This window comes from Carlito syrichta, unplaced genomic scaffold, assembly GCF_000164805.1.
Source record: "Carlito syrichta isolate Samal-C Ts95f unplaced genomic scaffold, Tarsius_syrichta-2.0.1 Scaffold314798, whole genome shotgun sequence".
Taxonomy (NCBI): Eukaryota; Metazoa; Chordata; class Mammalia; order Primates; family Tarsiidae; genus Carlito; species Carlito syrichta.
In genome coordinates, this window is record NW_007258894.1 from 783,288 (window position 1) to 796,067 (window position 12,780).

Here is a 12,780-nt window from a genome sequence, read left to right on the forward strand (position 1 = left end):
TTCAAAGTACCGCACTGACAGCTCTTTAATGAGCTCTTACTTAATCAGTATGAACAATGTTCATCTTGTTCTTTTTTCCCTCATGCATTAGAGCTAGGAACAGTTGGGAAAAATGAAACATCCAGCATTCATTTGAAAAATATATTGTACTTTGAAAAGTGTCTAAGCTGAGGAAGTTGCATTCTGCCCTTTAAAAGTCTGATGGACAAATTGGATTACTAGTATTGGATTAAATAACAAATGGTTAGAGGAGAAATGAGAAAAGCTCACTGTGATCACAGGCTTTAATATTTTTTGTTACTTATAAAGCTAAAGGGGTCTTTAACCAGTTATTAAAGTCAGGATTAATTTGTAATGGTTCAACTTACTGGCTTTTTAAAAGCTTTTTAAATTTAAAAAATTTAAAATCCCTAAAAACAGTAGTATAATGATGTATTAGGAGAAATTTGAATTTTTTTATTACTAGGCCAAATATAGATTTCCATCATTGTATACTATCTCAGATGAGGATTTAGTGATACAGTATTGATTTATCCTCAAATATGTTTTTTCAGTTAATTTAAATAATCTATATAGCAATGTATAATGCATCTTTAAATATTTCTGGTTGTTAGGCATATTTCCTTTTGAAACATAAGACTTTTATTATTAGTCATTTTCTAACAAGTAGGGGAGGGAGATCTTTTATTCTTACACGAAATCATAGGCATGAGTTAAACTGAAAATAACACAGTACCACATCAATATTGTTATCCTCAAGGAAGCAGTCTTCCATTGAAGAAAATGATGCTAATTTAAGCGTAGGCTAGTTGCTTCTAGTATTGCCCGAAAGTGTCAATTATAGGTTAAGATAAACTCAAAACAAAGTTTATATGTCTATAGTTTTAGAAGACACTTAGGTTATGAACACAAGAACTAAATCTTTAATCAGAAAATAAAATATCATAAAATCTACACCTATTAATATTGCACACATGTGGCATTTCACTGATCAAAAAAGGCCTTCACCAGGGTACAATTGGCCTTTTTCCAAATTGCAAGCTTTTTCTCAGCTTTTTCTTTTTACTCTTTCTTCTTTTGTTGCTACCCAGGGATTTGTGCCTATCGCAGCCTATATCACATGACCAGTGTCAAGACATCACATGGTCCAAAGTGAATACAAAACCAGCTACCCTAAAGAAGAGATTAAAAATACTGTAAAACAATACAGACTTTTGTTTAGACTAAAAGAATTTTTCCTAAGTCGACCTCATAACATTAGTTTTAACAGCATTTAATGAAGGCACATGTTCTTACTATTCCCCTAATAATGAACAACAGATATCTATTTTATAGGGATGTTCTGAAATACATATTTAATCTTTTACACATAGATCAGCTTTTATTTATATTCTTTCATTCTAAAAATTTCTTTAAATTTGTACTGATGTGGAAATATTTAAATAAATTATGGTATGCCCATAATTAATGCAAGCATTAAAAAGAATGAGGTAGATATTTATTTGAACAGCATGACAAAACAAATCATAGGCTAATATATTTCTTAAAGAAAAGAAACCTGTATGTGTCTGGAGAAAAAGTGTATATGTGTGTGTCTAATAGACATAGCATATATGTGTTCTGGAAGGAGATGTGCTAAAACATACCATTACTTGCTTCTGGGGAAGCGAAATGGAATGGGGAAGTAGGGAGTGTAGGGTTGGCGAAAGAGGACCAGACTTGACTTTTTACTCAGTTATACCTCTGTATTGTTTGGATTTTTAAAATGGAATAGTAGTGTGTGTGAAATTTAAAAAGAAGTATCTTATTTAAAAAGAAAATAAAACAGGGAATAACAGTCTTACTTGGGATATTTAAATTTTGTATTAAATAGCTAAATTAACCCTATGAATGCTGTATAGAAGTTGCACTGAGAGGGATACACTTCATCAATAAGGGTATCTGATCGCAAACCAGGCAAAGTGGAAACAAAAGAGAGGCCCAAGTTTTACCTGTACAATGACCATTTGCATATCTAGACCTGAATTGTACCCCACATCCTTAAAATAAAATAAAATAAGAAGAAGTTGCACTGAAGTGTTAAATAATAGCTTTGCAAAGCAATAAAGCAGTCATGGGGGAAATTCAGAAAAAGAAAATCAAAGAATTGTAAATTTGACTATGTGTAATTTGAAGGAACAGGAAGGAAAAATATGGGGAAATTAATATTTTTCTTGAGTATAATTGTGGCCTATTTCTACATGAGTAATGCCAAATATATACTATGCTTTATTATAATTCTTAACACACTGGCTTTTTGGTAGTGTGTGGCAGAGTGGTATAAATGATTTCAAATGTTTTCTGAACATTATTATGTTCATTGCAATTTTTTTTTTCCCACAGATAACTGTAGGTTTTGTTTTGTTTGATAGCCAGGTCATTTACAATGTATTTAATAATTTGCAAATGGTCTGTCTGCCCCAATAGGGATTATGTGTTTCAGAGTAGTATATAAGCATATATCTTTAGTTTATTTTTGGGGAGGGAAATAAGAGAAAAAGCAAGTTGTTACAAGTGGAAGCTTTCACACAATCTCTGGATTTCTCTGTCTTCCTGCTAGTCTTATGATTCTCATAATGACTTTTTAATGTTTTTTTTTTTATCATGACCATATATCTGTCAGCACTATGAGTTCCTCATTGAAACATAATAGCAAGTCAGCCTCTGGGGAGGATTTAAAAGGTGGAGCATTTTGTTTACTGTACTTAGTGTTAGTGTGATCTATTGGTATGTTCAGGGGGACTAAAATATACATACTGAATAATATAAGCTTTAGAAGATTGGCTTATGAGTTTTTAAATATTGATTTCTTCTTTCAGGCCTAGAATTTTAATATTATAAACAGTTTAATATATAGTATTGGAATAGCTAAAATATTTTTTATGTTAAAAAAGCGATGGTAAACTATTATTTGGCTTGTGTAATTTCATATAATAAGAGGTAACTCTTCGTAAATTATAGGAAGGAACACAGAGGAAGAAGAAGCTATGATGCAGGAATGGTTTATGTTAGTTAATAAGAAAAATGCCTTAATAAGGAGAATGAACCAGCTCTCTCTTCTGTAAGTACTCATGATTATGCTTGTTTTTCCTACAATATTGATAAATCTTAGGCTTTTTGTTATTGCCTCTTTGGGGTTTTACATATATATCAGGCTTATTTTTTTCTTCCCTTAGAGATTATAGTATATTTTATATAAAATTTTAAAATAGTATATGTTTTCATCTCAATAACAAGAATTTTTAAGTGAAATGATAGACACTGAAAAAATAGTGTTTATTATACAAAAGGCCAAGGAATATATGCAGTTTTCATGTTTAAGAAATCGCTTGTATAAGAAAAGGAAGTTTGGTTTATATTGAGTATTCAATTTTGTTAAATTGAAGTTTATTTAACAAAAGATTCTAAGTTAAATAAAATAGCTCTTAAGAAGGACAGAAATACATTTACAGTCTCAGGTGATGTTGCTCTAAATTTTGAGATAGGAGATTAATTGCGAAAACAATGACCTTTTTATGATTGTAAGAATTACAATAAACTGGAGAACAGACCACACGTAAGCATTCTTAGTCTTTAGCATTTAGTGTACCGTAGGACTCAATGCTTGCTCCTTTCTGCTCACTAGCAGTGTTCTTAGAGTATGCCACCTAGTGTGGGAATGAACAGGCTTACATGTTTTATTTTGGTGAAAACTCTAATTTTATAATTTCTGCCATGCCTGAACTTGATAAAAGAGTTATGATGAAGCACCAAATTTAACTAATTCTGAGTCTTTGACTCTTTATTATATTTGCCCTGGTAGTACTTTCATGTTTCTTGTATTCTTTTCATGTGGAGTTTTACACAAAAAAGTGTTTATGTTAAACTATAAAAAATATTCTAGAAAATAGCCTTATATGTGACATTTACTACAAGAAACATTGAAAAATGAGACTACTTATCCTAGGATTAAAATATACTTCTGTGCCATTCAAAACTGAAGGAGGAAAGTAATAGCACTAGTAAATATTTGACTGAGGAAGGTTTTAGGTTTGTGTATCATTTGTTTGGAGTGGCTTAAAGTTAAAGAGAAAAGTCAGTTATGAGTCCTAAAATCAATGTAACCTAAAGGTTCTTTTAAGTGTTTAATGATTTAGTAATTAGCATATTGATGAACTTTTGCAACTTGCCTAGGGAAAAAGAACATGATTTAGAACGACGGTATGAGCTGCTGAACCGGGAATTACGGGCAATGCTTGCCATTGAAGGTAAGAAATGCTATGGTGGGGCAAGTTATGCAAGGTGTCAGTTGTCAGAGATTTAGAGTATAATACACATCTGGTCTTACTACATCTGATCTACTAGGGATCAGACTACAGAAATTGCAGATAAACGCCTTAGAGGCAGAAAGCAGTATCCATATAAACCCAAGGACCCTCATTCAGATAGGTAATTATTATGTTTGCTATTAATAACAGCACAAAATTGTCTTAACTTTTTATTCAGTTAGCTAACTGGAAGATATAAGGAGCAAATTGATTAATTTTCTTACTTACATGCAATTTAAAGTTGTTTCTGCGAGGGAGATTTGGAAAAGATTTATCATTTTGATTTTTATCATTCAGACTGTCAATTTACCTTATTATTTTTTTTAAATTGGGAGGTGTTTTATAATGCTGTTCTTCTTATACCTCTCAGTTGAAAATGTCTTATAGTTCAAAGATGTCTGCTTAAAAGCTAATCCTTTGGGCTCTGTAAAATGGACCTTTTGTCTAATCAATGTAAATTGATTTTCCTATTCTATATTGACCTCTTAACCCATTGACTGTCCATGGTAATTTTGTTCTTCACCTGATAAGGTACCTGATCCATAATAAGTCAATTCTAATTAGTTCAGAAACTGGAAATTTAAGTACATAAGGGAAAGTCAAGTGAAGCCGTATATTCTTAAAATATTTTAATAAATATTGTTATCAAAATGCATGCTGTTTGTCTAAATACTATCATATATGTTTATACATGTCATGTTTATTTTTAGTTACTTTTATATCTGTAATTTCACTTGATAACTATCACTGGGAACATTTATACGTCCTCATTTAGAAATCTGATTTACTTTATTTTAAAATGTTTCAGTTAGCCAATTTCCTTCAAGTGGCTATCCAAATGTATTGAATTATATAATTGATAGTGACTGTAAAATTTGTCAAAATTATTGAAGTAGTACTGTGAAACCTGCCATTGAAATACAGTTCACAAATAATACTAAACGGTATTTTTCCTCTTGATATAATTTTTGTGGTCATAGTATAGTCTTTAAATGAGATTGGAAATCTAAATAGTCAGTTGAAAAGTAGGTGCAGTAAATACTATTATATGGTATTTATATATGTGTGCATATATGTGTATATATCATATGTATCGTGTATATAACTCATTATATAGTTTATTCTAAATAGATTTCTTATACATTACACTCAACACAGTATTGTTTTACTTTTTTTTTTAACTTACCCTTTCATGTATAGCAAGATAAATTGTCCCTAGAATACAGCTTGATATAATACAGTTGACCTTTAAGATAGATATTGGTTCTATTCCCCCAAAAAGTATTATTACCAAATATCCATCTTCCCAAAAGGAGGTCCATGACACATATTAAAAACTCCTAGTTTCATCAGCAATCTTATCCCTATGTACCAGACTTACAGTCTTAAATAATCCAAAATTTTATCTGCCTGACTATTGTACATACAGAAAACCAGAAGAAAGTCATACAACTTGAAGAAGAGGGGAAAGAAGAATATTTTTCTATTAAAAACACTTTTAATATAGTTGTTAATTTCTTGTGCTATCATTCTCTTGTTTTGTTTAATTACATTGTCCCATATGTGACTGTGCCTTGAATCTCTCAACCAGTTTTTGTTGCTGGTTAAGGGAAAAAGGAGACTTGAGAAAAGGAGCAGCCTGTTGATTACAAATAAAGATACTTTCTTAGAGAGAGGTCTGTCCCACTCGCCTTTAGCAGTACATGGGCTGGGCTGTCTGTCCTAGAGAGGCGCTGATCATTGCGAAGATCAACTCTGTGAAGACAGTGTCCTCTGAGCGAACCCTTAGAATGGACACACATGCAGTTCAATAGCCTTTTCGAGTGTTAAAACACCATAGAAAAACACATGAATAGGCAACACTAGTTGGTCTTGTTTTGCTTTCCTTTGTTTTAAAATTAATTTCTCTGTTCCCATCTCTTCTATTTAGTAGCCGTAAGATGGTTTTAGTAGTAAATAAACTAAAATATTTTCAAATAAATCAGCTGCTGAACCATTTACCTGGAGAAAAGCACAGAATATTAATAGCCATAGCACATTGAAGGAAATATTAACAGCTTGGTTTAAGAGCAAATATATATATATATATATTCAGTACATCCATTCTTCAGAGAGTCCATAATCACTTTGGCCTGTTGTTTTTTTTTTTTCCCTTTTTTTCCCAAGGTGTTTTTCATAGCAGGAGTTTTCACTCTACTGAGCTAAGTTGTAGGGTCCCTCAAGCTAACAAACATCTTTTGGATACTTTTCCTATAGTTTTTTTGTTCCAGATTATTTAATGCCCCCTCAGGAAAGATAAATTCATTTCTGCACACATTGGGGTGGGCTTTTTAAAAGTGGTATGTTCATTTTCTGCACAAGAAATGGATCTTCTCTAGGATTTTGTACATCTTGATTTATTCTTGGCTTAGAGTTTGAAGTGGGTGCTCTTCTAAAGGGATTTATGCATAGGTTCACTATTTTTGTAGTTATGGTTTATATGATAAGCTTTTTATATTTAAAATCAATATGTAATCCTGTGGAGGAGCTTATCCCCTAAAACCCCATTTGTAAATCTATTTTAGCTTTGTTACACAGCACAGCCACAGTCTTCCATAGATTGATTAGGTACAGCGGTAGAATCCTATCAAATGGCCTGTTCTGATGATGATGCAAACTCTTTCAGGATTGCTAGTTGACTGGAACTAAAGATAAGACTTGACTGCAATCCCCCAATGTGCTCTTTACAAAACTAGTGTTAATTTTCATCAAAGTGCCAGGCTTATTTATAGTGGCAGGGTTGAAGGTTTACTACAAGAACTTTAGGTCCTTTCTATTAAAGTGTTTATAGGTATTTCTCTTGCCTTTTTTCAAGGTAATTATCAACTTCAGCAAATAAACTGAATCAGGGAATGAATAATTGGCCCTATATATAAAAAAGAGTTTTTTAAATTAACAAAACAGCTTAGTGCAGATGGACATAAACAGAATCTCTTTATTTCAACACTTTGGCTCAAATGCAGCATCAAAACTTAATCCTATTTGTTGCAAGAGGATATGGCTTTTGTAGCAAAAGTACACTGGAATCTTTAAATTAATCAGAACCCACACTATAGTCTGTCCAAGCCAAAGTCATTGCAGCTAGCTAGCTGTGACTGGTGTTATAGGTGAGTAATCCTTTCTTAAAATGCATAACAGCTAACATAAACTTCCAAGTAGGTTTTTAAAACAGAACATGTCTAGGTGAAGCTATTTAAAATGGGATTTTTAAAAATTTGGGCTGGAACATACAAATGTGTATCTTGATCAATTTTAAACATAACATTACATTTTAAAAAAATGATCAAAATAGTGTATTTAATTTCTCAAATTAGCATTCAAATATATATGAATGTGTGTATACATATTTGTGAATTTGTGTACATATATATTACATAATATATTCCTATTATGAGAAAGAAAAAGTAAAAATATGCTTCTGCTAATGCAAAATCTATTCACTGCATATTGCTAGTTCCTCTACAGTTGGCTAATATTTTGTATGCCAGATATTAATGTAGTACCCGTAATAATAGATTTATTTAAAACCCTATAATTTTATGCTAGGATATTTTAAATTTTAATGTCAGTTAAATTTGACTCTGAAATGGTTAAAAATTACCTAAATATTCTTAATTTTTAAATGCTGTCATTATAGCTATGGAAAATTGAGTTAGGAAAAAGTTAAGATATTTTAAGTTATTCAGTACTTCAGGGGTAAAAAATCTTAAAAGTTTCCTCTTTATCCATATTGTTAAAGTCCTAATTTTTTTCAGTACAAATGAAATCCTGGTATTTTAAATTACTAATTAATTAAAGCCTTAAAAGTGACCGGTCAAGTTCAGAAAAGGAGTAATTTAATTAAGACAATTTTGTGTGTGTTGTTAAAATTTATTTTTTCTTAGTTTAAACATTTAAAAAAATTTCAGCATAATTATTATTATTATTATTATTTAGTATAGTGGAGAAAATGTATTTTTCAGTTGTAAAACTCTTACCCAAAATGTTTTGGAAGCAAAGAATTATTAATCAAAGCTTATAATTAGAATGATTTCTTGAGGTTGCAAATGTAAAAATTACTATTCATCAAAACTAGTAACCTTAATAATCATAAAATTTAGTTTCAGGGTTTTGTTTTTTTTTACAAATTTAGCTGGTTTTTTTCTGAATTAATATTTCTAGAACCACAATTACCTGGAATTAGACTAGATGACCTTTAAGATCTTTCCAACCTGGAGAGTCTATTAATTTACCTGCTGTGTAAAATAAGACTGATTTAAGAACAAGAACCACATTAGAAAATTTTCTAGCATTCCTGGAAATGCAGTCCTCAGTTGCACTTAAATCCAAAGAATAAAATGGTGATAGATATGGCTTCTCTTCCGTTTTTCTGTTTATTATTTTTAAAATTCTTATTCAGAAAAACCCTTTCCATTATAGCGGTTTCTTTATTTCGCTCCATGCTATAAAATATTTCACTTTTTGTAAGAATGTAATAGTGATCATTTAATGTATTTGTGTGATGTTTTGTATCGAATGTGAATAATTAGCATATAGCATGTTTCATATATACGTGTATGTATGTGTTTGAGTATATAATGAAAGGAATAGTAATAAAATTGAAAAAAACCATTCTAGCCTTTTGCTGCTATTCTAACCTTTATTGCATGATGATGCATCTAATTTTTAATTTGTAAATACAAGATAGAATTCCCTCTAGCACCATTTGCTTTCATAAAGCTGCTGAGCAGTTTGCTGTCTTGAATAAATTTTGCTTTGGAGGGGGTCGGGGGGATTTGAACCAGCACATTCTTGTGTGGTTTGTGAAGATTCACATGGTAACCAGCGGTGTGCATTGTTAGGTTTATCTGAATAAGCACCAGCCATGTGAGTTTTAACATGATTGCCCAGGGCAATGGAGAGAGAAGAGAGAAACCCGAAAGGATTGCACTTCTCTCTGTTTTTTGGAAAGTGCATTTGCGGGGGTGGGGGGCTGCAGGAGTCAGTTTTTCTTTTTCTTTTTCTTCTTCTTTTTTTAAGCTGGTGTCCTGTTTCCCTCTAGGTCCTCATTTGTTCTGCTATCTGCCTCATCATCTACTTCTTCTTTTCATTGTTTACCTTCCTAATGAGGGAGGCGGGGTAGACTGGGGGTTGATTGACAGCTACAAGCCCTTACAGTCTGGCCAGAGAGCAGTTGGCTTTGGTTTCAAAAGTGTTTTATATGTTCGATTTGGTCCAGTTTTTATTAAATGAAACTGCTGCTCATCTTAAGGAAATTATCAGACCAGCAAGATTAGGAAATATATTATTGGGGTCTAAAACCTTCAAAAAACGGTCCCCGCCCATGGAAAGAGCACTGCCCATCGGATTTTCCAACCTTTTAACATGGGGCTTCAAAAAGAAATATGTAATTTTTCCCTTGCAAAAGTGCTTTGATTTGAAACCACCCAGCAAACGTCTCCAAAAGAAAACTGGCTGTGATGCGATCGAGAGCTGCAGTGTAATATTGCAGAGCAAATTTATTTTTTACTTCAAAGAAAAATGCTAATTAGCCGATTCACTACTTTTAAAGTTATTGTGAAGCATATGGCGCCCAGTGTGAGATACATCCAACTGCTAAAATAGAGCGAAGAGGAAATTAGCGAAGAATGGGCTGTTTGGGGTGAGAGTGGGGGTGGGGGAGTAGGGTAGGTTCTCAGGCAGATTCTCTAGCCTTTTCAGAATGATTTTATCGCCCTTCGCTGTTTCCCGCCTCCTCATTTACCCCCCCCCCAGGTCAACCTCTTCAGGGCCTCCCGCTCCCCTCCCCCACTGGGGCAGGATTCAGGTGCGCACCTCCGGCTAGCCACCGGCTCACACCTGGTTCTGAGGTGGTTCCTGCTCTGCCGCAGCCATCTCTATCTGCGGGGAACGTTTCCAAAGTAGGGTTTTGACGGTGAAGCCCTCACCACGACAGCCAAACTCCCCAGAAAACACTAGCTAGTGACTCTATTACACGGGTTGCCGAGAAATACAAGGAAACTGGAAAAGGCGGGAAGGGGAGGGCGGGGGCCGGGTGTGCGGAGGCCCTGCTGGTGGGTAACTAGCCTCCCGTCCCCTGCAGACTGGCAGAAGACCGAGGCCCAGAAGCGACGAGAGCAGCTCCTGCTAGATGAGCTGGTGGCCCTGGTGAACAAGCGCGACGCGCTCGTTAGGGACCTGGACGCGCAGGAGAAGCAGTGAGTGGGCCGTGGGGCCGGGGTCGAGGCTGGGCCACCTGCCGAGGGGCCGCGAAGTGTGCGGAAAGTTCAATCCAGAGGTCGCGAGAGGGCCCGGGTGGCCTCCCGCTGGCCTGATGCTCCCCATTCCCGCTGGGGATCCAACTACAGGGCGAGGGGGAAGTGCTGCCGTGCCCTCCACGAAGAAAAATAATTTTGTTTCCTGTTTGTCTGACATCCAGGGCCGAAGAAGAAGATGAGCATTTGGAGCGAACTCTGGAGCAAAACAAAGGCAAGATGGCCAAGAAAGAGGAGAAATGTGTTCTTCAGTAGCCATCAGACCAGAATCTCTCCCAACATTTTAGAGCGTTGCTTCCCATACCAGAAAAAGTCAGACTCATTGTTGATTTAAACTCACAACATTTTGTTTGGCTGGATTGTACTTCACCACCGCCACCCCTTTTCCTCCCTCCTTTCCAGATAACAAACAGAATTCCAAAGTAGCTTTGTTTAAGGATTTTTTTTTCCTGAGTTAATTATTTCCTTGAAATTATATGAAATACATTTTCAGATACCTTGTGAGTGATTGGTATTGGAGGTGTTCAAGAAACTGTTCAAAAAAAGAGGAAAAAACCACTTCCTTCATTATTTTCCTTCATTTTTTTGATGGGAGGAAAATTTGAAACATTTTTATTGTTGTTGGTAATAGCGTAATGATGGGGGTGGGGGGGTACAGGGGATAAGAAAAATGTCATGATTTTTTTTCCAGTCCTGCCATATGTAACACTTACTCTGTTACCTAAATTTTATAGTTAGATCATATTCAATCTACTTATTAAACTGTGTTCTATTTACCAGTGGAGTTTTCTGCAGTTGTTTTGCGTTTCACTGTAAGAACAATCGAGTTCCTCTCCTCTGCTTTCCTCAGAGGATGGCCCTTTCACATAGCCAGGGACAAGCCCCGGGGTTTGAAGGTGAGCTGTGAGAATGGCGACTAACTGACACGCATCAGTTTACAAAGACAGTCTTATCATCTGAGAAGGCACCATCTTTTTCTCTGGATAATTATTTATTACATCTTGCTTGATTCCTACTTTTTGTTGGGTCTCAACAGTGGCTCAAGAATGCTGTTAATATTTATTCTGTATTGATAAAACGTCTGTCTTGTTACTACAAGTAAATTCCCCATTTAATATTTTCTTCTCTAGCATAGCACTGTCATTTTTTTGTGAAAATGGTTGTTTATTTATTACAATACTGAGTCATATATAAATTTTCAATAAAAGCAGAAACTTTCTTACCTTAAAAATTGCTGCTACTTTCTTGCAATGAAAACCTGACACTGGTTTGAATGGAAGTTTGTGTATCCAGAAGACTTTTCACGTGAAAAACGGTCCTCTGAAAAGCAGGGCAGGATTCTGAGCTGTATTTGGAGCTGAATAAGTTTACACCATCCCAGAGGGGCCCTGCTGACACACAAATGTGAATTGAAAAGTAATTAGTCATATACTTAAGCAGTGTAAACTCTCATCTCTTTTGTAAAGGGTCATCTCTTTTAAAGATTCAAGGAAATTTGTGATTCCACACCGTTGAAAAAATATGAACATCTTAATGAGTTTTGAACGTCATGACTTTCAGTGGTATAATTTTGCAGTCATATGAGGGAGAACTGTGCTTTCTGATAACAACCGGCAAGTCTGTAGATACTGAAGTGAAAGGACAGGGCTATTGTTGGGGGGAGGGGGTAAATGGCACGCAGGTATGTGTGTATGAGACTAGGGAAAGGAAACTTGAACAAGAAGTTCTAGGCTACAGAAGGAGCTGGCAATTCTATAGTCGTTTCCGTCACTCCTCTACAGGGGTGTCCAAACAAAGAAAGCTTGTTCAACAAGTCCAGAAACTTAGAGAAAACAGTCCACTGGTATTTATACTTCAGCCTAGATTATATATACATGCACACACACACACACACAAATTTCGTTCGAAGTGTGCAAGCACCTCCAATTGCCAGTCTTTCAAAACGATAAAAATGTGCCGCGGTAGAATTCCTTCATGACAACGGATTATTTTTAAGTTATTGAAAAGTTGTCGGAACTAAATGAAACCGGGCGTTGCCCTCTTTATTCGAGCAGAGGGAGCCGCTGCTCCCTGGGGAAAGCTCTCGGAATCCCGATCCGACCCGGAAAACCGGCAGACGGGAGTCGCCCGCCCGAGCAGCG

General features: G+C 34.9%; 1 protein-coding gene across 6 annotated transcripts in view; it reads left to right on the top strand.

The window, feature by feature from the left end:
- The window catches only part of EHBP1 (EH domain binding protein 1), a 373,913-nt gene extending 362,043 nt beyond the window's left edge, over positions 1-11,870 (top strand). For all 6 annotated transcript variants that reach the window (XM_021705885.1, XM_021705883.1, XM_008071978.1 and 3 more), the window contains 4 exons: positions 3,001-3,100; positions 4,213-4,286; positions 10,468-10,582; positions 10,804-11,870. In XM_021705885.1, the coding sequence (XP_021561560.1) occupies positions 3,001-3,100; positions 4,213-4,286; positions 10,468-10,582; positions 10,804-10,894 (380 nt within the window). In that variant the 3' untranslated portion in view covers positions 10,895-11,870. The remainder of the gene's footprint in view (positions 1-3,000; positions 3,101-4,212; positions 4,287-10,467; positions 10,583-10,803) is intronic.
- The last annotated feature ends 910 nt before the right edge of the window (positions 11,871-12,780 follow it).